This window comes from Felis catus, chromosome C1 (assembly GCF_018350175.1).
Source record: "Felis catus isolate Fca126 chromosome C1, F.catus_Fca126_mat1.0, whole genome shotgun sequence".
In the NCBI taxonomy this organism is placed as follows: domain Eukaryota; kingdom Metazoa; phylum Chordata; class Mammalia; order Carnivora; family Felidae; genus Felis; species Felis catus.
In genome coordinates, this window is record NC_058375.1 from 1,687,047 (window position 1) to 1,714,541 (window position 27,495).

General features: G+C 62.5%; 1 protein-coding gene across 3 annotated transcripts in view; it reads left to right on the plus strand.

Moving 5' to 3' along the window:
• The window catches only part of PRDM16 (PR/SET domain 16), a 313,792-nt gene that overhangs the window by 84,519 nt on the left and 201,778 nt on the right, over positions 1-27,495 (plus strand). For all 3 annotated transcript variants that reach the window (XM_023257992.2, XM_023257993.2, XM_023257995.2), the window contains exon 2: positions 16,782-17,131. In XM_023257992.2, the coding sequence (XP_023113760.2) occupies positions 16,782-17,131 (350 nt within the window). The remainder of the gene's footprint in view (positions 1-16,781; positions 17,132-27,495) is intronic.

Consider the following 27,495-nt stretch of genomic DNA (forward strand, 5'->3'; position numbering starts at 1 on the left):
GGGAAAGGGGACCCACCTGGGCTCGGGGATGGGGATGCAGCCTGGGCTCAGGGAAGGGGACCCGCCTGGGCTCGGGGAAGGGGACCTGCCTGGGTTCTGGGAAGGGGACCCGCCTGGGCTCGGGGATGGGGACGCAGCCTCCTTCCCCTGTGGCCGCACCACTCACTTTACTGAACGTTCAACAAAATGCAAGTTGAGAAGTGCCTTGGAGAAGGGCTTTGAGGGCACGGCAGGGGGTGTCGGATCGGCAGGGTGGAGCCCCCCGTAGCCCCTGGCCCTTCCTGTGTCCGGGTCTGAGGGCTATACTGCAGCCCCACCTTACTTTCCGTTTGGCTGAAATTCATTAACTGCCAGGAAATCATGGATTTCCAAACCCAGCTCTTGCCACGGCCTTCCGCTTAAGCAGAGAAAATCAAATTGGTGCACGCACCTAACGAGAAACAGCCTCGGAGAGCTCCGCGAGGAAGGCGGGCCGCCGGCTCTCCCGGCGTGGCGGGTGGCAGACACCCCCCGGGGTCCGCGCCAGGTGCCGGGGGCCGGGGGTCTGACTGCGGCGAGCACCCGTGAACACGCTCCGAAGCCGCGTCGGGGCACCTTGGAGAATTCCGGAAAGGAGAATGGGCCCCCAGGTCCACGGCGGGCCGGGCTCACGGGAGCCGCCGGCTGCCTCGCTTCCCTCGTGAGCCCACTTGGTCAGGGACACGGCCCTGGGACGGCGCTTCACCGATGGCCGTGGCCTTCACTGCAAGCGAGAATGGGCTCTGGGAGGGAGGCCCCTGGTGCCCGGCGAGGGCCAGGCCCTGGCCAGAGCCTCCCCGTGGTCGGCAGCAGGCGGGCCGAAGTAGGAGTGGGGCTCAGGCCAGCTTCGTGGCCTCTCGAGTGAACTCAGGTCTCTGTGCCGTGGGACGATCACCAGGCCAGACGTTCTGGGTGGTAACTGTGTCTCCAGGGTGCTCAGAAGTCCGTCGCCTGTGTTAGCTCACCTCCTGCTCTGACCAGCCCTTGTCGGAGCACCCCTGCTGTGCACATGCCGCCCGGATGCCCAGAGACCTCAAGGCCCTTGCCCGAGAACGCACAGCCAGATGCTGTAGGATAAGGCTGAAAACTGTCCTCTAGGCCACCACTCAGTCCTGCCTCCCCGTCAGGAGGACTCCCGAGGACTTAACACCGAGCTGGTGGCAGGCAGCCTGGACTCATTCGGTGCCGGTCTACACTCCACTGGTGCCACCACTGGCCCCAGACGGGAGAAGGCAGGTTCAAGGGTGTTATCAGGAGGAAAGGAAGGAGAAGGCTCTTTCTGAGAGCCAGGGTGAAGGCCTCTGTCCCCGGCCTCCACGCAGCACGAGAAGCTCTTACGTGAGAGGAGTTTCTAAAATGGGCCCCATCCAAGGCCAGCCCGCCAGTCGGCCATCAGTCGAACCGGAGGTGCGCAGTGGGGGGGCCCCGGTCCCTGGGGCCGTGGGCCCGTGTGGGCATGCGGCTTTAGGGACAGGCCCCATCTGGAGGCAGGAGGTCGATGGTCACCAGGGTCAGCCAGCGGGGGCGGGCGGAGGGGGACACAGTCTGCCCACCGTGACTGCTGACCGAGGTGCGGAGGGGAACCCGCCTTGTCCCCAGGCCCGTCCGCTGCGGGACACGGCACCAGCATCCCACGCGGGAGCACGTGGCTGTCTCCGGCCCCGTGACAGCCACCGTGAACGGAACAGGTGGGAAGATTGTTGAGGCTCGTAAATTAGTTGCTAATGAGGAAGATTAGGAAATTTGCTGAGGCATAAACAATGAGAAGCCCAGAGAAAGAAGATAAATGGGTCCGGAGGTAGTCCCTCCCCACCCCCGCCCGCGTGCTTTCAAACTCTGGGTTAGACCGGACGGAAACACAGATCCGGAGGCCGGGTTAATGGGAAGAAATTGGTTGAAAATGTAGAGACAATTAATCGGATTAATGCGCCAAAGTGGCGAAGGTGGCGTCCGGGAACCCGGGCGAGGGGCCGACGTGATGGGGCCGCCTGCCCCCTGCCCGGCCCGTGCCAAGGGCTCTGCACACTGGTCCCCGCAAGGACCTGGCGGGTGGGCCCGAGGCTCCTCTCCGCAGAGAAGCTCCACAAGCAGGTGTATCGTCCAGCCGACACAGAGCCCGGAGAGCCCCCTGCCGACCCACCCCCTGGGTTCCGGGACCCGCAGCAAAGCGCCTGGGGGGAGCTCGAGGTGGCTGCCCGGGGCTCTCCCATCGCCAGAGACCGGCTGTTCTTGTAAGAAGGAGACCCTTCGGGAGCCACGTCCAGCCCAGGGAGTCGCGCGGCCCCACACGCAGCCAGTGCAGGGCACCGTCCCTCGGACACGGGCCTCAGTCGTCCCTAACACCGCTCGCCCCTATCAGCAGAACCCACAGATCTGGGACCTCAGGAGCGACTGAACTTCAAGACATCCGCTTCTGAGATCTGCCCCGTAGGCCTAGCATTCAAGTACGTATGGCTAGAAAATATTCTCACAAAGCTGATCAACAGCCAAAGGAAACACCCGTTTGTGTAACTGAAGCCGAGTCTCCGGCGGCTTTCTTGGGGACATCGGGGCCGGGGCACAATTGCACGGGGCTCAGAGCCCAGAGCAGTGGCCTGGTGGCAGCTTGAACCAGATTCCGGTCCCCGCTCTGCGCACCGCCAGATTACTGTCTGGGGCGGGGCGGGGCTTATCTGTGCCTCAGTTTCCTCCTCCGTGTAATGGGGGTAATATTGGGCCTTCGTCCTGGGGTTACTGGCAAGATCACTGGCGGCCAGCACATCGCTGTTGGTCGCGACCTGGACCAGGAGAGTGACACAGAACCAGACAACGAAGGAAGGAAAACCTCGGGACCCATCGCACCGGGCCCGCCCAGCCCCGTGTCACCGCGCCAGCTCTTGGCGCCCTCTGGCCGGCGTCAGGGTCTTGGGGGGAAGGAAGGGAAGGGACCGGCGTCGGCTCCAGCCCCTGGCGCCTCTCGGAGCAGCTCTCCTCTGGCTCCCGGTCCCGGGCCGGCCGTGCTCCGGTCAGCAGCAAGCTACTGCCTTGTCAGGGTGATTAATAGTGGTGGGGATTGTCGTTAATTCACTGCCTAATGACTGCGGCCGGCGTGCTCCGAGTAATCGGGTGATGTATGTGGGGAGCGCCCACCTCATGGCAGAGGTGAAAATCATTTCGACAAGTCAAATATTGTCACAGGGAGCAAATGGTTCTCCCTGTTAATAAAAATTAATGAATTTTTTTCTTTCTTTCTTTCTTTCTTTCTTTCTTTCTTTCTTTCTTTCTTCTTTTTTTTTTCCTCGCCACTGGCCTGCTAAATGAAACTGCAGACTGGCTGAGCCGGACGATCGTGCGGACTGAGGCACTTTATTTGATGGTTGAAACTAGAAACGTCTTTATTAGGGCAAAATGCAGCCAGAGGGCCAGGGTGGCGCCTGCTGGGGGGTGGGGGTCAGTGAGTGGCTCCCCCGGGTCTGCGGGGGCTTTCCTGCGTAGAGAATGGGGACCCCCGTGGCTGATGGCTCGTCCCTCCTGTCTGCAGCCCCACGTCCGGGCAGCGCGGCCATGCGGGGAGGGGGGGCGGTCTTCCCAGCCCCTTGAGAGCCGAGGCTCAAGACGGCATCACTGTCCTGTGGGGCCGGTGGCTCGGACCCCCTTCCTAAACCGGGGGGATGGCGTGCCTCCGGAGATCCCATCCCTGCAGCCCCCCATCCCTGCAGCCCCCACCCCTGGAGCCCCCCCATGCTTTGCTGGGGACCAGGGTGGCCCGGGGAGCCGACGGGGCCTCCAGGGAGGGGAAGGGGGCAGAGGACACACGCCCACCCCGGCAGCAGGACGCCCCGCCCCTTCTGGCGGGCCCCGAGGCCACCCCGGGCCGGCCAGGACCCTGTGTCTCAGGCCGCCCCGAGGAGACCCGCCTTCTGGGTCGAGGGGCAGGTGCTCTGGAGTGGCTTTCTTCCTCTCCCGATTTTTATTTCAGGGCAACATTTGTTTCCTTGCGGCCTGACTTACTCCGGCCTGTGAATGGCAGCCACAGGCCCAGTTGGTAGGAACTGAGGAGATAAATATGTCTATAAATAGTTTGGTGGCGGTTGTCGGGGCTGTTTGCTCAGCGTTAACCCGTTCCTCCTCCACGGTGGTGCCCGGACGGGGAGGGAAGCAAAGCCGAGAGCAGAAGTGGAGAAGCAGGAGCCGTCCTCTCCCCGCCGCGTGCCTGTGGGGCGGCCCCAGGGGCCTGCAGAGCCTCGGTCTCGGGCCCCCAAGTCCTCTGCACCCTGGTGGCCGACCACCAGCAGGCGCGGCTGGGCCCGCCTCGGCTCGTGCCCTCAGCGCGCGCCCCCAGCACCCTGTTTAGGCTTCTGCGTCTATGGAATGGCGTGTTTGTGCGCGTTGGGAGGGTCCCTTCCCCAGACCAGTCCCTGTCCCGGGCTAAGCTTGTTCCTGGGCGACTCCTCCCTTTCCTCCATCTGGGGCATCCTGGAGTCCCCAGTGCCCTCGGGCCTGGACCCCAGCGCCCCAGCAGAGGGTGGGAAGAGCCCAGGCAGCCTCCAGAGGAGGGAGCAGCCATGAGGTCCGGCTGCCAGCACAGCACCCAGAGCCCGGCGTGCAGGGGCGAGGACGGCTCAGTGATGACTGCGGGCCATGCTGGTCGCTGGTGCAGCCTGTGTTTGCTGGCGGGCCCCGGAGGTAGGGGCCGTGTCCCCATGTGCAGGTGCACCGTCACTTAGAATCCCCGGACAGGCTGGGTCTGGGTGAGAGACGGACGGAGAGCCTGCCCTGTTTGTAGGTCCCGAGCGAGAATCAGCTGGGGTGAGGAGGCAGAGGGCGCGGGGCCGGCCGGGGGCGCCGTTGATGGAACCCCGTTTCACTTTGGTGGGATAGCCTGTAAGCCCCTCTTCCCCGGGGGCTCTGCTCGTGCCACAGTGCACTGTGATCTCAGACACCTGCCCACCCACGCGCACGGCAGCCTTCTCCACCAGAGCCCCGGTGCCCAGAGGCACACGGGTGGAGACACGGACGTGGTCCGGCCACACCGTGGAGGGTGACTCTGCCTTAAAAACGCTGGCACCCTGCCGCAACATTGAAGGTGCTTCGAGCTCGTGAAATCATCCAGAATCCAAAGGGCGGATCGTATAGGACTCCACTCGGAGGAGGTCCCTAAAGAATCAGATTCAGGGACAGAAAGGGGAAGGGGGGACCCCGGGACCTGGGGCGGGATTGGGGAGGGAGGGTTTCGTGGGGACAGAGTCTCGGTTTGGGAAGATGAGAGAGGGTCCAGAGAGGGATGGCGGGGGTGGTGGCACAGCAGTGGGGGCGCACTTAGGCCCCTGAACCGTGCACTTGAAATGGTTAAAATGGTGATGTGTCTTTTACCACAATTTTCAAAAAGCACACTCTTTTGTTGCCAGATGTCAGGTTACATATGGAGCTGGTGTCTGGGGCCAACCTCCCTTGATATTTGGGGGGGTCTTGTCGGCCGGGGACCCCCCCCCACCGGCATATTAACAATGCAGACGTGAGGGTTCTGGGGGAACGCCCCTGCTCGGCCGCCAGCTCACACGGTGCTTAGCACGGGGGCCAGGGAGAGTCGGCTGTGATTTAGAAGAAAAACAGACAGATTTGAGCAATCCATGGGCTACCTCGCTGCCCCCAGGGCTCGGGGAAGTGGTATATTAACCAAGGAATAAAGGAGAGGAAGAAAAAAGGCCAAATCACATCTCCCTGAAACAAAGAGGCTTTTTACCAGGAACAAGCCTTGATAAAAAATTACAGTGGCATCGCAAGCCATTCAGCGCCTGCCCGGGGCGGTGGAGGCAGTGAGGAAATAGGGGTATGGGGCTTGAAATAGGAACACTGCCGTCCCTGGAGCTTTGCACGGATAAATAATCGTCTTAGAATAATGCACTCGCTTTAAGCAGGGGCCAGGTGGTCCGGGCTGCTGGGCAGAGCCCCCCGCGGCCCTGTGTCAGCTCGGCCGGACAAGGGACTCGGGGGCTAGGGAGGAGCGTCCAGGGCCATGGGCTCCCGGGGCCCTGTCTCAGCAGGCAGCCCCTGGGCACCCAGGCCTGGCTGCGGCGGGAGCTGAGGAGGGCGGGGGCCCCGGGGCAGGGGCAGGTGGTATGGGCTGTGAAGCGGGCCCAGGGCCCCGTCTGCTGCTGTGTGTGGTGGGGCGGGAGGGCAGGAGGAGCCCCTCTGGCTCCCCTTCTGGATTCGCAGGCCGGCCCCCCCGGGAGGCACAGCTGACCCTGAGCAGTCTGGAGGCCGGTTCGTAGGATGTCCGGTCTCCCAGGCTCGGGGCTGTTGCTCAAGCTCCCCGCTCTGGCAAAGGAGCTCAGCTGGGCCCTGCATCCTCTAGAGCATCGGTTTCTTTATCTGCGAAATGGGCAGGCTGAACCGCTTCATGGAACCATGGCAGAGGAAGGACAGAGGGAGTCTGGGAGGGGCGACGGCGGTCCCCAGGCCACCCCCCCCGGAATGCTGTGACGGAGTACCGCAAACGGGGGGTGGCTGAAAACCACAGAAGTTGATCTGCTCGTGTTCTGGGGGCCTCTGGGATCACGTGGCCATGCCCCCCCGTGTGTCTCCCTGTGTCTCCTCTTCTGAGGACACCTGGCACGTTGGACAGGAACTCACCCCAACAGCCTCATCTTGACCTGCTGCAAAGACCCTGCCTCCAAATGAGGCGACGTTCACGGGACCGGGGTTGGGACAGAACATACCTGTTTGGGGGACACATTTCAACTCACATAGTCTTGGGAGCTGCCCCATGCTGGGGACATCCTGGGGACTGTCCGGCGTGGGCTGTGGGAGGTGGTGGGGACCATTCCCGAGCCGGAAGGCCTGGACCTGTGGCTGTGGGCGCCGGACAAGCCGCTGGGCTGTTCTGACCTCACCCCAAAGAGGAGGCAGCCCCGGGGCCTTCCCTGCCTCACCCAGCGCCGGAGGTGAAGGGAGAGCAGGCATGAAGGTCAAGAGGCCGCCATGCCCACCATGCCTCGGGACTGGGGAGACGAGGGAGGAAGCCCCACCTTTGTGGGGAGGTTTCCCTGCAGGAGCAGCTCGGAGAGGGCGGTGAGCCTAGCACCGTCACCATCCCAGGCTCTCGCGGACCCTAATGACGATTCTGCGCCATCGGCCCTGCAGCTGGGGCTCGCTGCCCTCCGGTCCCTGTGGGCAAAGTCCCGGGCGTGGGTTTGAGAATCTAAGCGACGATGGATTATTATTAATATTTGGCATGTTTGCAGAAACGTCTTTTCTCGGTGCTATTAGTCTGCCGCGGTAATAGCAGCCGCACCACCGCTCTGGGCTGGCGGCTGCGTGGCGTGGGGAATGCCAATGAGCCGCGGGCCTGAGGCCGCCTGGTCGGGAGGTGCGTCCCCGGGCGGCGGCGGCTCCTGGCGGGGGCGGTCCTGGAGGCGAGCCCCCGCGTTTGCTGTGGTCCAGGAAAGTGCAAGAACCCTGGGGAGGCAGAACCCCCGACTCCCGCCTCCCTCTCTGGCAAACCGTTTCCAGGAGCAGGTCTGCAGTTCCAAGACCCCTTCCAGCGACGAGGGGGCTTCTCCTCGAATGGCCGCACCCCACAGAAATCCTCCGAGAAACAGACACATCTCATTTCCCAGGGTGGGGGGGCTTCCGTAGACCCAGCCTGACTGAGTGCGCGTCTCCTTCTCCCGGCGATGTGACAGCTCATGCGGACTTCCAGGCTCTGAAGCAGGGGGAGCTTGGGGGGGGGGGGGGGGTCTCGAGGGGCCCAGTGCGGAGTGCTCCTCCCTGCTTGGTTGGAGAAGTCAGGGTCAGAAGATAAGAACTCAATTCCCACCTTATTTCTCCACAAAGAGCTCAGTGAGAGGGCAGGGCAGGCTCGGGCTGAGCCCCAGCATCACAGAATGCTCACCTCACCCCTGGAACGCTGGGCCAGGCAGGTGGGTGGAGGGAGGGCAGTCCTGAAGGAGCAGTAGAGAAACTGGCCCCCTTCCCGAGGTGGGGGCTGGGTGGAGCAAACCCAGGTATTCGTCCCAGATTAACTAATCAGAGTCAAGAGGGAGAAGAGCCATGGAGTCATGTTAATGGGGACTCATCCTCAGGGAAAGAAGCAGTGACACTCCTGCCTTCTACCTTTACTGTTAAGAATTGCCCTCAAGATTGTCCTCACATCCATCCGTCCATCCATCCATCCACCCATCCATCCACCATTCATCAATCCTTCCTTCCTTTTCCCTTCCTTCCTTCCTTCCTTCCTTCCTTCCTTCCTTCCTTCCTTCTTCCTTCCTTCCCTCCTTCCATCCATCCACCCATCCATCCTTATATCCATCCATCCATCCATCCACCCATCCATCCACCATTCATCTGTCCATCCTTCTATCCATCCATCCATCCTTCCATCCATCTGTCCATCCTTCTATCCATCCACCATTCATCCATCCTTCCTTCCACCCATCCATCCCTCCATCTTTCCACTCATCTGTCCATCCACTATCCATCCATCCATCCATCCATCCTTCCATCCATCTGTCCATCCTTCTATCCATCCACCATCCATCCATCCATCCTTCCATCCATCTGTCCATCCTCCCATCCATCCACCATTCATCCATCCTTCCATCCATCCATCCATCCATCCATCCTTCCATTCATCTACACATTGACTCATCACCCTTCCATCCATCCATCTGCCCAGTCATCTTTCTACCTACCTACCCATTCATTCATACATCCGTCTATCCACCTTTTCATCCACTCACCCACCCACCCATTCCTCCACCATCAAGTTATTCATTCACTTCTTGTATGTCTTCCATGGGGCATGAGGGAGGCCATCACGAAATGTTGGGACACTTTTTTAGGTGTGTTCTCACTGTAGCTGGAAACTTGGGGTAGGTAGTGTGGCATCTGAGAGCTTTAGAATCAGGACTGGGCAACCCCCCCGCTGGGCCCTGGCTGCCCCTGTGGCCATGAGCAAGTGGGTATTCCCTGAACTTCCCTGACTTGATATACAAAGTGGGGGACGTCTCAATTCTGCCTCCCCTGAATCAAGGGCAGTGCTGGCTGCGTGCTCCCTGGGCCCCATGAGCGCCAAGCAGCCTGTGAAACCCCAAGGCCAAGCTGCCTTTGGTGCCCACAGGTGCCCACGGGTGCCCACAGCCTGCAGAACCAAGGAGAAGAAAATGCTGTGAGCAGGCCCGCCTGTAGTTCCCCAGTTGCTTCCAGAGCCCCTGCTGAGTGGTTCTAGAATTGAACGGTGTGCTTGTCCACGGTCTCAGGACTGTGATGGGGACATTCTGCTTTCCACACTGCCAACCCTCACATTCTGTACATAAGCTGCCCCGAACTGAGCTGATACCTGTAAATGCCGCTTCTGGGGAGGCCCGCTGAGGTGTCTCTCTACCCAGGGCACAGAAAGCTGGCCTTGGCTTTGGGGGGGGTGCCCTGTGCTCCTCCGGCCTCTCCCTGGCAGACACCGTGGTCTGGGGCCGTTCCTAGTGGCTGCCGTGATGGCGACTTCTGGCCCGGGGCCCACACCGACCCTGGGGAGGGACACACTTCCCAGAGGCCTGCGGTCCACCCGTGGGGGCCTCCACGTGCGACCCCGTGTAGACCACCCCCCCCCACCAGCAGTGCTCAAAAGAGAGGGGCACTTAGAGGTACGGTGGCAGTGCTGAACTCCGTCACCTGCCGGAGACCCCGTTGATGACAGCAGGCAGCTGGGGGCCCAGAGCTGTGGGCAGGACAAGGGGAACCCTCAGCACCGTCCTTGGAAGTCTCTCTTGCGCTCGGGCCCGGGGGACGCGGGCGGCTTCTTTGCCACCTCCTCTGTAAGCGCCTCCAGCAGAGGAGCACGGACACCATTTCCCTTCTCGGGACCCGACGGGGTGACCGGTAGCTCGAACAAATGTGCCAGGTTTCGGGGCTTGTTGGAAGCGGGTCAGAGCTGAGTGGGTCGGGGCCGTGTGGACAGGCGCTGGTCCGGATTTCCAGGGTGACCTTCTGGATGTTTTAAGGACACGCGGCTCCTTCCGTGTTAGACCCCGTCTGCCCGACGTGCGCTCCACCGTTTCAGCCCGTCTGGCGCGGGCTGGCCCCTCACTTGCGGGTGCTCACGGACCCCCCTCGCCCACCCCGTTTCAGCCTGGGCGGGTCTGGAGGGGGGTCGGGGGACTGCTGGGGCTGTTGGCTTAGGGACTCCAATCTGAGAGAGGGGCAGGACACCCCCAAAGCATCCAGCAGCTGGGTTCACCTGGCCTGGCAGGGCCGCCCATCACCAGGAGCCTCCAGGGTTTGCCCAGGGTCACTGCTCTGTGTGGGCGCTCAGAGGGCCCGTCCCCTGCCGCTCAGCAGCTGGCCTTCTGGGCCGGTGCGGTCCTCCCCTGCAGGGCGCTCGGGGCCGCTGGTGGGCACGACTTCCTTCTCTGGGCGCGGTTCCCTGAGCACCTCGGCCTGACCCACAGCGGGATGCCATCCGTGTGGGCTTGCCTGCGGTGACATTTAGGTCCTGCCCTCGCTCCTGAGTCCACCTGGGGTTCCCCAGACCGGGGACGACCGTCAGATTGGCTTCCAGCTCAGTGCAGTTTACTGTGACTCTGATTCTTTTGACTCAGGAAGCGTCCTCGTGTCTGTTAAGTGGCTGTGCCAGCAGGGCACCGGGAGTGCCCACAAGAAGCCACGGCCTCTCTGACGGGGCGGCCATGGATCTCTGGGTTCGGAGGCGGAGTGCCCCCGGCCCAGAGCCGCTGCGGTGCCCCGCGGGGGCCAGGAGCGCTCACTGCACCCTGTCCGACTGGGGAGGATGTCTGTCACAATGTTCAGCCCCAGATGTGTCCCCAAGAGCTTTGGGGAGCCAGCCGGGCCCGGGCCTGGAGCATCGTTGTCACCTGCTCGGGGACAGGTGGGTCCGGAGGACGGGAGGGGCAGCCCAGGCCCGGCTGCTGGGGGTCCTCTGAGGACGAACATGGGAGGTGGCTTTGAGCTTTGAGCTTTGAGGGCTGAGGCCAGCAACAGGGCCTCTTGGGGCTTGGTTCTGTGGGGTGACAGGGACGGTTTCCTCCGTGGGCTCTGTGGGCCCCACGAGGCGGCTGCAGCCGGCAGGCCAGACCCCGGGGCATCCAGGAAGCAGGTGCGCCACCCCCCCCCCTCAGGGCCAGGCCGTGGTCAGCCTGCGTGTCCCCACTGGGCAGGGCTGTCCACCCCCAGGTCTGTGGGGCCGGGGTCCGCACACCGAGGTCCTGTCCTGAGCAGCTCAGCTCCTGGGGGCCGTGGCAACTCCTCCCCTCCTCTCCCCATGGTCCTTTCTCCCCCCCAGTTCCAGACATTGGTGTCCCCTCGAGAGTCATCATCAAATCAGCTGAGGACACTTTGGTTTTGACCGCAGACCCCGAGGTGATCGGCCCTCGCTGGGCGGGGTCCACAGATCTAGCTGCCGGTCCCCTGAGGCTGGGCCCGCCCCAGACCAGTGGGGATGGTGTTTACGGATGTTTCCCCGTCTGTAAAGCGGGTGGCTCAGCAGCGAGAAGGTGGTGCCCGTGAGGGGGCTGCGCCCCTCCTCCCACCGCGTATGGGGCCGACGAGGGTGGCCTTCGGGGCACTGACCTCTCCATGCCCTGCCTGTGTTCCTGCATCCGTGCTGCCGGGTGTGGGCCTTTCTCGGGACGGCCGCTGGCCTCCCCACTCCCCCGGGGCCCCTCTTGAGATGCAGCAGAATTTCGGGGTTCGAGGAGTCCAGCGGGGAGCTTCCCAGGAAAGCTTCAGACTTGGGGTGAATCCAACGACCGCCTCGAGGCCCCACGCACCACCCGGTCCACCACCCCCCGGGGGCCTCCTGAAGGTAGGGTCCGCGTTCCCGACCCGAACTACAATGGCAACAGCACACGGGGTTTCTAAGAATTAGTATTTTCAGATCACCATGGCATCTTGTGATGACGCCCAGTCTTCTGACGAACGCATGATGTTGGGTCCGTCTTAACTCGGGGAAACAGGCTCACAGACGTCCCGTCGCGCCGCGGGCTCCCGCCGGACCTGTCCCTGAGAACTTGTCGGGGGCACCGGGGCAGGAGGGTGTGAGGCCCGAAGGGGAGAAGGGGCAGAGTTCAGGGGCTCAGTCACAGGGCCGGGCGCTGGGCGCTCGCCGGCCTCCCCGTCCCAGCCCTGGCGGGCACCAATGTCGGCACCAAGTGTGACCCAGACGGCATACCCGGGTCCCGGCGGATCGGCACAACCTTTTGTGCCAACGGGCAGGTGGGACGCGGCAGGAACTCGGGGGGTGAGGTCCACACCTCCCGGCTCCCGCCTGCGTCACGGGGACCCTCCCTGGCGGTTTCGCTCACGGGCTGCCTGCCGGTCCGTCCGTGTGTGCCCTCGTGAGAAAGGGGTCCCCTGGCGTTTCTCGAGTTTACTGGGGACACAGCTGTCATCCTCAGAGGCTGGTTTTGTTGTTTTAAAGCATCACCTCCCGGCCCCCACCCCCGCACCCGGCTTTGGGACCCGGGATAGTTAAATGTGACAGGAAAGAATAGTTAAATGTGCTCTCTCGTAAACCGCCAGAGCCGAGGGAAGGACCCGGGATGTGCACGCAGGTGGGACACAGAACGGCCGTTTTCTGGAGGAGGGGCTCTTTTAACAGAGATTTTAATTGAAATAATGTGCGTTCACACACAGCTTTAAGAATAAACACACAGAGGGGTGCCTGGGGGCTCCGTCGGTTGAGCATCCGGCTTCGGCTGAGGTCACAATCTCACGGTCCGTGAGTTCGAGCCCCACGTCAGGCTCTGCGCCGACAGCTCGGAGCCCGGAGCCTGCTTCAGATTCTGTGTCTCCCCCTCTCTCTGCCCCTCCCCTGCTCACGCTCTGTGTCTCTCTCTCAAAAATAAACATTAACAATTTTTTTAAAAAAGAGTAAACACACAGAAATGCCGGGTACCCTTTGCCCTGTGACCCCCAGGGGTACCTCTGTAGCACGACACCCACAGGGACGTGATGTAGGATGCGGACACAGCACACCTCCCCGGGCGCGGGGTCTGACCCGGGCCCCCCCAGCGTTTAGCTCTAACCCCGGGGAGGTCCGCGGACGCAGCACCACAGCCGGGATACAGGCCCACAGCCGCCCCAGCCCCTAAGGACGCCTCGCCTGGTCCTCTGCTGACCCTCGGCCGCCCTCTCCCCCCGTGAGCGCCCATTTTTAGTGGGCCCTGGGGCCACCCCCAGTGTGAAGTCCGCCCCTCTCCAGGAGCCCGTCTTCCTCCTCCTCGACCCCACAGTTTCCAGGAGCAAAAGCATACAAGTGGCAGAAGCAGCCCTCCTCCCTCGCTGGGCCTCCCTGCGCCAAAGGAGCCCGCGTGGCGGCGGGGTGGGCCTGCAGGGGTGCAGGGACGCGGGGAGGGAGCCCCAGGGAGGTGGTGTGAGCACGCGTCCCCATGGGCTGGCGCGGCCACCTCAGGTGTCCAGAGGCAGAAACCTCTGGGGCAAAGAAACCGTGTTCCGGAGGGCAGCGAGCCCGGCGGGGGAGAGCTGGTCCTGGATGGCGGGCGGGCAGGGTTCCCCATAGTCCCTCACGGGGCCCGCTGGCAGTGGGCAGTGTCATCGTTCCCCAGAGGACAACGACGTCGCAGGCCAGCATCAGGATGTCCTTCGGGACCACCGTGGGGGCCGCCCGAGTACCATGCCTCAGCCTTGAAGGACAGAGGGCAAGGTGGCCCCGGTACCTCGGTCCCCCAGCCACAGGCAGAGGCTCCCACGCGGGGCACAGAGGCTCCCACGGGGTAGGGGGGTGCTGAGGACCTGGTGACTCCCAGCCGGTGTGGTCCAGACCCGGGGAGCGGCTAGGTTTCACTTCTCTGACCCGTTTGATGAGACCGAATGTCCATCGTGCGTGCATAGAGCAGCACGTGACTGGCCTCCAAACGGGGTTTCGGCATGTAGTTCATTCACCAAGAGCTCAGTGACCCGGCTGGGACCCTGGCCTGGTGCAGGTGCCCAGGGGCCAAGGCTCAGGATGACTCCGCTGGCTCACTGGCTCCAGGCTCCTGCCCCTCCCCTCCCTTCCCCTCCCCTGCCCGCTTTTATTATTTGGGTAGGTCTCCCAAAAGAATTTTTAGGAGTGATGGACTCTGTCGTGAACCCTTAGCCTGAAATTACCGCAAAACCCAAATAAAGGACCTTGGCTCTCCCGACAAGTAAACAACACACATTGCACAGCCTATATTTCCAAAGTCATAAAAAGCTCATGTTCTTGGCTCTACATCCTGACTTTCGAGAGAGGGCTGGCTGGAATGTGCTGGCCGTCCTGCGGGCCTAGGTGGCAGAGGCCGGGGGCAAAACGCCGCCCCGTCCCTGGAAATGCCCACCCGGCCCAGGGCAGAGGGCTGAGGAAGGATGCTCTTTGGTCCAGCCTCTCCTGGTGCTGGTTTGCTCGGGGACCCTGGGGAGCTGGGCAGTTGGTGCTGGTCCTCCCGGAAGGCTCTCTCTCTCTCTCAGCTTGCTGCTTTCTCCAGGGCCTGGGGCTGTTTGCTGCCCCTCATTTTCTCCGAATGTCTCCTGTGCGCTGATGAGGTCCCCTCACCCCACCTGTGAAAGGAGAGCTCTCTCTCTCTCTCTCTCTCTCCCCCAACAGCGGGGGCCGCGGCTTGGAGACCTGGCTTCTTCTGGCAGCTTCAGGCAATCACTTAACCCCTGTGCCCGCCGGGGGGTGGGAGGCCAGCCATGTGCTGCCTGCCTTTAATCAGCAGGAAACACCACCTTTCTCTCCTAAACTGTTTGCTCGGCCAGTAAATTAAACATGCCTTTAAAGCCCTGATTTTCCTCCAGTAGGTGAGGAGTTTTGGGAAGTAGAATTCAAACAGGAAAAAATAAAAAAAATAAAAAAAACCAACGCCGAACGAGAGCCCTGAGCTGAATATGCACAGGATGGGGACCCCTCCCCACTTTCTGCGCTGGCAAAGCCGCGGCACCCCGAGGCTGGGGAAGCGCGCAGGGGTGCGGGGGGGGGGGGGCTCCCAACCTGGTTTTGTTTGTGAGCCTCGTGCAGTTACCAGTCCCAGATAATGAGGCGGCTTGTTAATTACCCCCCCTTGTAATTTACCTTTGTGTGGGGCGCAGTCGCGCGAAGGTTTATGGGGGTGTTCTTTCAAACCTAACGACCTGGATCTTCCCGGTGGAAGGAGTGGTAGCTGTGGGTCTGTTGTTGCGTTTTTGAAAGGAGCCTACGAGTCGATCAGAACAACCATTGGCCACTTAAAACGGAATAATTACTTCTGTGAATGCTGCTAAATTAAATAAGTATTAGCCCCATGATTTTTTTTTTGTCTTTTCAAGACTTTGGTTTCTTGTGAAAGAAAACATTTTCTTACTTCTCAGGCGGATCTGTTTGTAACCAGCGTGAGGACCCTGAGGTCCCCGTCCCCGTCCCTGTCCCCCCCCCCACCCTTCAGGAGACTCTTGCTCCAGCAGCCACGCGGAGGGGGGAGGGGGGCTGGGGCAGGGAGGGGCGTCGAGGCAGAAGCAGCCAGGTCGGAGGTCAGCGGCGCCCTCACCCCTCCAGCCCTCCTCTGGCTCCCCGTGCCGCGCGGCATGAGCACAAATCCCCCTCCTGAGTGTGAACGGTCCCTTTGGCACATTCACAAAGGTGTGCGACCACCTCCTCCCTCTCGGTCCAGAACGTTTTCTTCCCCCAGAGGATCCCCCGTGCCCATTATTCAGCCCCTCCTGGCCCTCCTCCCTCCCGGCCCCCAGCAACCACTATTATGAGCTCTGTCTCTATGGATTTGCCTTTTCCGGATGCTTCTACAAGCGGATCGTGTGGGTCGCACCCTGTGTGCTCTGTGCCTGGCCCCCTTGGCCGAGCAGCACGTCTGCTGGGTGGGGGTCAGCCTTTGTTCCTCTTGTGTCTGAGTAATATTCCGCTGCGTGGATGGACAGTCCGTTTGTCTGTCTGAGGACGGACACGGGGTGTTTTGTGCCCTTGGGGACTCCGCATAAGCTGCCGTGGCCACCCAGCTGTCTGGGTCCCCCTTTCCCGTTCTATGAGCAGAGCCGCTGTCCTGGCTGACCCCACTCCTCCCTCGGCCCGCTTCTCACCGTCTCTTCCGTGCTTCAGGCCTGCTGTCTGTCCAGGTGGCAAAATCTTGGCCCCAACCCTCTCTTAGGGTGGACCCCAAGAGAGGCCTGCACCAGACAGGCGGACCCCGTGACCTGCAGCCCCGAGACCTGCAGCAAACCTCTGTCTTAACTTGGCCCCAAGGTCACCGGGCTCTCAGGAACCCCATCCCCAGGGCCCCCGGCCCCACCAAGGTGCTGCCCAGGTGTCGGGGCAAATTTCATATAATCCAAATCCCAAGAACCCGAGACATGTCTCCGACCCCTAATTTCCAAGGCTACACGGCAACCAGAATGGTCCGGAAGGAATCGTTCACTCCCGGCCCTGGGTAGGGTGCCCCCTGTGACGGCTTTCCCCACCGCTCCCAAACTCGTGGAGCGTGGGCAGCTCCTTGCCTCACTTTCCCAAAGCAGAAGGGGCAGACGCGTCCTCTGGTGGCGGCGTGGGGCCGCGGGGAAACGCACACCTCTGCTGTGCCCTGCGGTTCCGAACCCCGGTTCCCAAAGGAGCCCCGCAGAGCCGCGTCCCCGGAGGGAGGGCCGCTTTGTGCCGGGCGGGGCAGAGCGGACGCGTCCTGGGCAGGGGGTGGCGGCGGCGTCTCGGAGCCCGCGGCCCCCGTCCTGTCCTGTGTCCCGGGGGCCCCCTGAGGGTCCCGCACGGGGAGGGTGTGCCACACAGCCTGACGCTGCATTGTCTCCTTCAGGTGACGGCGACATTGTAAATAACATGCACGAGCCTGACCCAGACCTGCTGGCTGGCGAGAGCGCGGAGTACGAGACCGAGGACAGCGTCGTGTCCCCCACCCCCATGGGGCCGCCGTCCCCCTTCCCCACCAGCGAGGACTTCACCCCCAAGGAGGGCTCGCCGTACGAGGCCCCCGTCTACATTCCTGAGGACATTCCCATCCCGCCAGACTTTGAGCTCCGAGAGTCCTCTATCCCAGGGGCCGGCCTGGGGGTCTGGGCCAAGAAGAGGATGGAAATCGGGGAGAGGTTTGGCCCGTACATGGTGGCACCGCGGGCCACGTTGAAGGAGGCCGACTTTGGATGGGAGGTGAGCATTCCCGTGTGAGCGTGATTGATCACGGCCATTTATCTTGTGTTCCATCTATTTATAAAGCCGGGCTGAGCAGCGCTGCCCGAGGCGGGAGGCTCGGCCGGAGAGAGCGCTCGAATGTCACATTTCCCAGGCTTATTTGGTCCTGCAGCTCGCATGACGCGAGTCCGCAAACATCAGCGGTCCTCGTGGGCGCCTGTCAGCCCCCGTGCCCGCTCTCTTCCCGGAAATGTGTCTTTAATGAGCTCATGTCTTAAAACACCCCCGTGCTCCCCGTCTGGACCTGAGGTGCTAAGGCCGTGGTCTCTGCAGAGCCGTGCAGATTAATGGAGCGTCCCAGAACAGGAGTCTCCACTCTGGGGGACGCTCCTGCACTGTGTGCCTGGTGGCCGTGCTGCCCCCAGAGGGCCCTGCACCTCACCCCAAGCCCCCGCCCGCCGTGGCCTGCTCAGCCGGGGCCCCCACCTCTCGGGCAGCGTGGGGCGCGCGTCTCATCCGGCCAGGGAGGGGCGTGTGCGGATTCGCTCTCCCTCACCATCTGGGCCCGGCTTGGTGGTTCCGGAGCCCACGTGCGGTCGGGAGAGGGGAGACCGTTAGGTGAGGGGTGCCGATGACCCCCAGAACATCCCTCCCCCTGCAAGTATCTTAGGCCAGGAGGGACGCCGGGCCCCAGCTTGGGGGTCTCTCAAGATGGTCTTCATGGGGACCACGAGCCCCACAAAAGCGTTCTCTGCACCGGCCCCAGCCGATCTGCTTCACGACAGCCGACGCGCGGTGGTATTTTCCGCAGAGACCCTGCCTGGGTCGAAAATGCAGACGTAAACCCAGACCCTTCCACGGTGTTTGCCGCAGGTCAGCTCTTGGAAGGGGCGAACAGTCTAGGGAGGGAAGAGAGGCCTGCCTGGGGGAGACCAGGGGAGCAAGGGCCAGGGGAGGCCGTGCTCCCCACCTCTCAGGGCCTCTGGGAAAAGTCCCCAGCTCAGGCCCGTGTCTGCTCTCGCTCCGGAGGCTTTATGGTTTCTAAACGTTGCCCCCTGTGCCTACATTTCTCCCGGAGACCTGGGATGCCCAGGTGTGTGCCCTGCTCCCCAGCCCTCGAGCCCAGGCGCCCAGCGCTGAGGACCTTCCGCAGCATCTCCAGGACGCTGGGTGTGCTGGTGCCCGTGGTGGTACCGGGGGAGGGGGGTCTCCGGCGGAAGTGGGGTCTCCACTCTGCACACTGCACACTGGGGTCTCCCTTTCTGCACACTGGCAGCCCGACCGCCCAGCAGGAGGCACGTGGGGTGTGGACGCCGGGCACACGGAGCACTGGCTGAGAGCCCCGAGCTCCGTGCGGGGCTTTGAGGGTTCAGACGAGCAGTGGGCTGATCAGAGGGATGAAGGAATGGGGGAGGCCGAACCCCCGGAGTGGGAGCCTGTCCGTCCCTTGATGACGGGTGTGTGCTCCTCAAGGTCGGGGTCACCTTCACAGCAGACCAGGGCCTGGGAGCAGGGTGGGGCGGGTAGCGAAGGGGTTTGAAATCAGAGTCGTTCTGTGGGCACGTTGCTCTGGGGTGGCCCCTCGGGGGGCCAAGGAGAGCCTTTTCCCAGCCACGTGACAGGTAAGTGGCTTTGGCTGCAAGGTGGCCTTTTGCAGACCCTGCCTGTCCTGTCCTTCCCACCTGGCTTCCCCAGAGAGGAATTTAAGGCTGTTTTTCTGACACACTCAGAAGGATCTGGACTGTTGAATGAGCAGGTTGCTTTGAGAGGGCAGAGGTTCACGCGACAGGTGGGGCTTTGGACGACCTTGAGGCAACCTTGCTCTTGTCTGTGCTGATCCTCGTTTCTGTTTGCTCTTTCCCTAAAGAAACGGCCCCTATCGCTTCTGCTCGCTCGGTGCCAGGCCTGGTACCTGCTGTCACTGTGATCTGCCCGGCGCCTGTTGACTTTTCGATAGTGCTTATTCTCCGCGTACGTGAGGGAACGTTCTCCCTCCCCGGCGCGCCTCCCGTTTTCGCAGCGGGCTTTGTTCCGTGCTCGTGACCTGACAGCTGCCTTTCATGCCAGCACTTAGGACTGTGTGCACGGCCCAATGTCCTCAAACAGCTTTCCAGACGCACCCCGGCATTATCTCGGCCGACCTCGTTTTCCCCGTGAGCTCGGGCGCCGCTTACCTGCCTCTGGGATCTGTTTTGGGGCTGGTGGCCTTCCGCCACACGGGGTCCCAGCCGTGTTTGTGTTGTGCCTTGCGACTGAGGACCGATGGCCGACTTGGGCGGGCAGCTTCCGTCTCCCCCAAGGAGAGAGAGGAGGAGGCAGGCACCCTGAAAACTCGGGGAAAACCCACTTTTCCCTGAAACACGTAAGGTCCGGGTGGCCTCTTTCTAGCTCCACGGACCTCCGTTTGGGGCTTTGGGACCGGAAAATTGATGTAACTAAGCCGCCCTTGCTGGATTCCCCACTGTCACCTGCAAACAGATTATTGCCCTTTTGCGTGACCCTGTACCCTCCTCTGGCAGGCCGGCCGGCCCAGGTGCCCCATCTCAGTTAGGCCCCGTCCTTGCCTGGGCAAACAGGGCCCCAGCCCGGGTCCCTCTGTGGCTCTGGACAGGAGAGGGGGCTCCGGGGAGCTCCGAGCCATGAATGCTAAAAGGCACTCTGACCTCGAAGACGCCCTCCGCGGGCCTTCTGGTCACAGCCAGGACGGTCCCAGGCCCGTCCCAGCGACAACACCCCAGTGCGCGCATCATCCTGTGGCGGCCTGAGTTTTAGATGCGTAACTGTTGGCTCTCGCGCCGGTATTGAAGTGTTACGGATCAGGGTGCTTTGATTTCGCTGCAATTGACACAGGACTCATTTCCTGAGGAGAACCAGGGATGACGGGTTAGCTAAGATGACAGAGGAGATCCAGGGAAGACGGGGCACGGTCTGCGCCCCAGGGCCGGCGGGAGGGAGAAGCCAGAGGGACCCCGGACACTGGCCAGGCGTCCGCTGGAGGACTGGTTTGAAATCAAGGTCAAATAGGATATTCGTACCGTCATTTGGGGGCACCATGGCAACAATGTTCTTTCTAGTCTGAGAACAACATTCTTCTTCCGGACGATTCCTTGGAAATCAGACCAAACGGTCCTGTTTTCTTTTCTCTTTTCCTGATGGACGCGGTGCCTGGCCACTGCGTGGTTTCTGGTGATGTGACCCTTCTGGTAAGAGCGCGTCTCCTGCCCACTGGGGCTCCGTGGGTGACCTACGACCTTCAGGCTCCAGGTCACGGGGGCAGTAACGGGCATGCGTGTGGAGGTCCCTCCGACTGCCCCCTGTACCTCCCGTCCCACACGCTCATCGGACAGTCAGTGACCCTGGACCCCCCTCCTCCTTGGTGGTTTGGGACACGGCAGGGAGTGACCCCCGCGTCAGGAGTGTCCCCTGCACCCCAGCCCTGTGTCCAGATGGGAGTGTGGGGTGCGTGGCAACGGCCCCCAGGATCCGTCTCAGAGGGCGGTGGTCTGTCCCCCTGCCTGGGAAGGGGCCCAAACCCCCCGCCCCCTCCGCCCAGACGCAGCCTGCTGGCTAATGCAGCCACCACTCACTCTGCCCAGAATAAATCACCCCATGATTGCATTTGATTGCCCTGGGGTCTGAAAAAACAATGATTTTGATCATTTGTTGAGTAAATCATGACATTTATCATCGTGGGGCTTATTTTGCTAATTAAGAGCTGGCTGCGAGTGACAGCCGGAGGCAGTGGCTCCTGGGGGTGCCACCTGCCCCCGGGCAGGGCCTGTGGCCGGTGGGGGGGGGGGGCACCGTGCCGGCCCCTGGGGGGGGGGCAGGGACCGTCTTCACCCCGACACTGCCCGCGTTTGGCTCGTCGCCTCCTTGAGAGCCCGTCGTCTCCCCTGGAAAGCCAGCTGAGGGCAGCGTCCCCAGTGCCCGGAGCGTTGCCTGGCCCGTAACGGGCGCTTTAACATCAGCTGTTGAATAAGTGTGCCTGCCTCCCTGTAAGAGGCTGGGGGGACCTGTTAACGTGATTTGATGGGGCTTCATTTATCTGAAGAATTCACTCCAATGGGTTATCTCACCCCTTGGCTTTACTTTCTGAACATTCACGTACGTGCTCATTTGTTCAGTCAACAAACAGGCCGTGTCTGGGCCAGGGCCACATGGGAAGCTCTGGGATCACAGGGGAAAACGGCCCCGAGGCCGCAGGCTGCTCTGATGCTCCAATGCCTCGATCACAAAGCCCCCAGGCCCACTCCCCCACGGATCCCCGGGGGCCTGCTGGCAGGCTCTGCCGAGGGCCAGGACCCCCCTGCCCCCTGTAGACCCTGGGGTGCCAGGACATACCCAGAGATGCCAGGCTGGGGGCGGGGCGGGGGGGGGGCGGGTTGTGCAGGCCAAAGCTACCACGCGGCCCTGCGCTCTCAGATGCTGAGAGATTGCCGTGCATTTAAGATCACATTATGATCCGGAACACACAGCCCTGGAGAAGGGCCGGGGGTGCAACGGAAGCTGACTCCCTGGGTGTCCGTGCTTGTCCACCTACGTGTATTTTTAGAAAACCAATGATTTCTTTTCCAAGGTAGCTGCCGAGCATCCTTAAAACGACAGGAAATTCGGAGGTCTCAATTTGGACTGAAGTGGAGGCTGGCGATGAGGCCCAGTAGGCGTCCCGCTGGCTCCCCGGGCACTGGGCTGCCTCCCGCGTGGCCGAGCAGCCTCTCCCGCCTCCGGATGGAAGTCTCCGGGGGGCTTTCGGAGGTGCGGTGACACACGCGTGGAAGCACAGCGCCGACGACTAGCTTCTCCAGGGACCCGGGAGGCTTTCCCGGCCCCCAACCCGAGGCCTCCTTCTCCTCCTCGGATCCAGGGTCTCTAGAGGGAACCTCTTTTCCTTCTTCCCCACCACTCATCCTTCACCTCAAACACCTGTGCCTCTCTCCTCCACATCCAGAAGTGAACCCAGACTCGCCCCGGTGTGGTCACGTGAGTGTATACATGCACGCACGCGAGCGCACACACGGACACGTATGCACACGCACACGCACGCACACCTTTGGTTTTTGCTGAAAACCCTAGACTGGGCGCCCCGCCTCCAAGGGCAGGAGGTGTCCCGTCCACCCTGTCTAGGTTTGGCAGCTCTGGGCAGCTGGCTCCACGAGTGCACGTTGGGGCAACGGAGGGGACGCTTCTCACGTGATCTCTGGCCCAGTTTCTGAGTTAGCAGGCTCCGGATTAATTCCCGGGCTCTCGGCGTCAGAGGAAGCCCTAAGCCGCCAACCTTCCCCTCTAGAACTGTGTTTCTCTCAACGAGCGCACCCCTCGATTCAGAGCTTCAGGGTCCCACGTGCACGTACTGAGTGGGTGGTCTCTTATCACAAGGGACTTGGCTGGGGGCCAGAGGGCAAGGAGATGGAGTTTCGAGGCTCCCCTTCTCCACGGTCACTGCCACAACAGTTTGCCGCTGCTGCAGGACCTGGACCAGGCCCCCCCACCCCGCCCCCACCGGGGGCCGGGTCAGGAGCTGGGGCCAGTTCTGCCGTAGGTCTGAGCCCAGACAGGAGGGTGCCCTCTCATAACCAAGGACCCACCTCCCTCTGGAGACAGAGCTCCCCAGGCTCTCGGGAACCTGCTTCCGTTCTTTCTAGTCCTTACCACACAGTTGACCAAACAAGAACAAGGGTCGACCCAAAGCCGGGCCCGTGTAGTCGCCACATTACCGTCAAGCCCCTCGAGGCGTCTGATGTCTCCGGAAGAGTAAGCCGCCTTCCCCAGCACCCTGCCCCCTGTATTGACCCCTCGGGCCGTGGGTTCCTATCCTGCCCCAAAGGGGACGGGGCAGCCGGCACCCCCCACAGCCAGGCTCGGTCATCCCCCAGGATTCGGGGAGGAAGGGTTTGTCCTTCAGCAGAAGCACCAACAGTGGCCGGAGGCCGGTTCGGACCCGTGGGTGTTTCATTTTGCCGGCAGCCTCTGCAGAAGCAGAGCTCGTGCACCCGGGGTCACCTGGTCAGCAGGCAGGGTGCTCCTCTGCCCAGGAGCCGCCAATAGCCGCGGGACCCCAGGCCCTTCAGGCCCAGCCAGCCGGGAGGCCCCTCGGCCGCAGGATGGCGGGAGAAGAAAGCTGGACTTGTGAGTTCCCGCGGGTGCTCCAGGTGATTTGAGAAGTGAGAGCCCCCAGCCCAGGGACATCAGGCTCTGCTCCAAGGACACCAGGCCCACACACACACCGTGCACACGCGCCCCCTGGGCAGGCTCACACATGAGCCTCCTCCGAGCGTCTCCCCCACCCTGGAGCAGACACAGGCTGGGGTGGCTCTCAGACCGTGTGACTTGTAATGCCGACAGTGGCACAAGAGCAGTGGCCGTGTGGGCACCGGGAGAGGGTGGCCCCCCTGAGTCGCGGAGGCTCCCTGTGCGGCTTCCCGCTGGTCTGACAGCCTCGCGGGTTAAGTATTCGAACATGGCATTCTCAGCCCCAGAGCTTGGCCGTCCTCTCTCTCTGCGCACTGGGGACCGGCAGGCAGCATCCTACCCCCGGGACCGGGGAGTCTCAGATCCTTTCTGCTTCTCCCTCCCCTGCCTGGCACTGACTCCCCCTGGCGCTTTCCCCCCTCCGTCTAGGGCGGTCTGGAGTTTTATTTTAGGCTGAGAAACGTTGCATGGGCTCCCCCCCCCCCCGCCGCCCCGCCGCCCAATGATTTTCCGAATCCGTTTAGGAGGCTGACCGTACGTTCTGGAAGTCTTAGATGGGTGACTCAGTGCACGTTCACACCCTTGGAAACAACACCTGGACGGTGGTGTATTGGGGCCGACCAACGGGACTCTGGACTTGAGGGGCCGCGTCCTGTGGGAACGGGGCCCGGGCTGGGCTCGCTGTGCACGCGGGGGGTGCAGGGATGCACGGAGACCCATGCTCGGTCTCCTCGGTCTCCTGGAGCCACTCAGCACAACCCCTCCGCCATCACCCCCGAACACCGTGACGCTGGGTCCAGACGTTTCAGCCCAAGAATGCCCTGCACTATCTTTGGCCGGGCTCCGAGGCGCGGGTATATAAGGAATTTCAGAAAAAAGGGTAGAGAATGACTAACTAAGAATACCTCCCTGATACTGTTCTCCTTTATTTCCTTAAGGGGTAATAACTCAGCCGCAATCCAGCAGAGGGTACTTTCTTTAAATAGAGCATTCTGATTCACAAGCGAAAAAGGAAATAAATATTTTCTTTTCATATTCGAGTAGACGTCCCCAAATACCAACTTCTTAAATGGTATTTTACCCTCTGCGTCTCTCTCACACCAGTGACAACCAAGCCAACCCACCCCTACTCTGCAAAGGGCTGCTTGTGAACGTGGAAAATCCTGACGGGGGTCGTGGGCAGGAAGCGGGGCGGAGGGGAGGCTGGGCAGCTCGGGTCTCCTCCCGTGGGGCTCTGGCTGGGCCCTGCTCGCCGCCTCCCGAGGCTCTGTCCCCTCTTCCCTCCCCCCCTTTCTCTCGCCTTTTCCTCCAGGAAGAGAGCAGAGCGCTCACAGGGGGGGATGTGACAGGGCACCTGGCGAGGCCGGGCAGACCCGTGGCCAGTGGTGCAGACCAGGGGAGAGGCCCGAGCCGGCCGGGCACCTACTGTGCACCACATGAAGTCCACACACCCTCTTCCTAGTCCCGGCCCTTACTCCACCGCGCGGAGACGACCCCACGTCCCAGCCCCGTGGGCTGCGGCGGGGCCTGGCAGGGCATCATGACGTGGAATTCTCCAGGCCCCAGAGAGAGCCTTGGGGTCAGGATTCGGCCTCGGCCCCGAGCGCCCGGGGCCCGGGTGCGGCTGAGACGCGTCCGGGCAGGAACCCGTCCCAGCCGGGCAGGCTTCGAGGCACAGTCTGGATCGCCCTTTGCACGCAAGGTTTTGTTCTGGCCGGAAAGAGAGAGGCCAGGGAGGGGCAGACCCCTCCCGCGCCCCCAGCCGCTCGCCTCAGGCTTGGGTCCCAAACTGGTGTGCCGAGCATCCCTCTGGCACTTTCAAAATGCAGATTTGGGGCCAAAATACTGGATCCGAGTTCCTGTGGGGGTCCCCAGGAACGCGCACCCCAATCAGCCATGAGGGTCTGCACACTCGGCGGATGAGGGCTGGCCTTAAATTTCCTGCCCCCGCCTCCCGGTGCCTCCCTCTCCTCACCCCTGCGACCCCAGAGAGACATTCTCCTGCAGGTGTGGGACCAGGTAGCCACAGAGCCTTTCTTCACCGTAGACCTTATCAGGGCCTTGTAGAGGGAGTGGGGGTGGGGCGGTCCCCACGGGCAAGGAGCTGCGGGGGCCCTACCGTCACCCAGCCCGAGCTCTCGCCCCCACACGGTGGCCCCTGAGGGCTGACCAGTGGTGAGACCCCTCCTGGGGCTGTGGCCACAGCTTCGTGCCCAGAAACCGCTGCGGTGGCCAGCGGCTAGTCTCACAGTGGAGAGAGGGGGTCACGCAGGGTCACACAGTAGGTTGGCACAGGGGCGAGTGGCCAGACTCGCGGGACCCGGTTCCCCTGTGCCCGCAGCGGTTAGGGCGGCCTCTCGGGGCTGACCCTGTCCCCCCCCCCCCCCCCAGGCAGGAAGCAGTGTGAGGGCACACCTGCCAGGATGACGCATCTGTAGCATCGTCATTTATGCAGAGAAAGTTCTACTCCAGACACTTCCCAGCAGCAGGCCTCCCAGGGAGAGGAGTGGGGGGGAGGGTCCCTGGGAAACCCCAGCACGGCCTCGGCCCCTCCGTGGGCCTCCTTCCCGCTGGATCAGACGAGAGCCCCCGGCGTTCAGGCCATAAAAGGTCTCCCTGGGTCATGGGACAAGGGCGTGAACCGCCCAGCCAGGCCTGGCCTGCTTATCAGAGCTTCTCTCCAGTTGAGAATTTCTGTGACCGGTCACCCCTGGGTTAGGAATGTGTTCTCGGCATGTCACGGGCCACCTCGGCCCCAGCCAAAACGGAGGGCAGCACGGCCGTGAGCATACTGCTCAGCTCCGGGCAGGTGAAGGGCGTCGGCGCCCCCTGGGTCCCGCCGGGTTTGCCCTGATCCGAGGGGCCAGTCAGCCTAAGGCCCGTCTGGGCGCAGGGCAGAGGCCGCGGGACGGCCTCCAGGCAGCGCCCATCTCGCCTTTCACACCATTTAGAACACTGCGAATGAAAGAGCCTGAAAGGGACTTTTAAAATCAGCCCTCAGGACACACGCTCGTGTATCTGGTGGGGTCTCCTCCTCCAGGAAGGAAGATGCTGAGACCAGAACGGCCACCTGTCCCCCTCAGGGGCCTGGGGCCCGGCTCCCCTCAGCGCTGGCCCGGGCCCAGACACCCGCCACCCTGGAGGACACCCCAGCGGCAGCTCCCGGCCCTTCGAGGGTCCCGCGTGCGTGTCCTGCTGCCTCGGGAACCACCTGCGTCTGGCTGGAGGACAGCGCTTCTCCCGTCTGGGCTAATGCCCAGTTTAATTGCCCATCCCATTGTGTCCTCTCCGCTCGGCCCTGCTCCAGAAGCCCGCATCACTCCTGCCCATTTAGATCTTTCTAAAGTCCCTCGGGTTTATCAGCACAGTCATTTCACGAGGAGCTAAGATTTCTGCCATTTAGGCCCGAGGCATTGTCTGTCCCTGCGGCAGCCGAGATAAACCCTCACCCAGAACAAAGTCGCCATGACCTTTTACAAGTAGGAGCGGCCTTGTTTCCCTCTAGACTAATTTATCAGCCTGCTTTCAGCCAGGCACTCAGCGGAGGCCCCGGAGGCGGCTGCCAGGAGGGGACAGGGATTAGGATGCCTGGCGGGTCCTCCCCTTCCACGGGCACCTTCGGGTCGGGGCGAAAGCAGGAAATGGCCGTGGGAAGAGCAGGGAGGGACCGGCCGGGAAGATGCAGTCAGGTGTTCGCCGAAGAGGGCAGGGCCTGTGGGTGGCTGAGCCCCCTCCCCTGGCCTCCTTCTGCGCCAGAGTAAAACCTCATGTGCCGAGGGGGATCATGGCTGGAAATAACAATAAGGATATGAAATGGCCTGCAGGCCCCGGAGCCCCAGGAGACGCCATCGAGGGTGACAGCCACGGGTCTGCCCACAGAGCCACCAGCTCCATCCTCCCTCCTGCCCTGTCCAGAGAGCGGAGTCCCAGGCAGCGACCAGGGAGCAGAGGCCTCTCCTGGGCCAGAACTCGGAGCTGAGGACCTTCCCAAGGTCCACGTTTCTAGAAGGTTCCGACGGCTCTGGTGGCTGGAGCTTGGTTCGCACGGGAGCGTCCCATGGAGTGAACTTCCACCAAGCCTCATGTGCGTGAAGATTCACCAGGTGACAAGGACGTGAGTGTGCCCAGCCCAGGGGGAGCCAGCTGAGCCCCCGAGCGCCCCACGCGGGTCCCACCCACCCGAGGGCTCG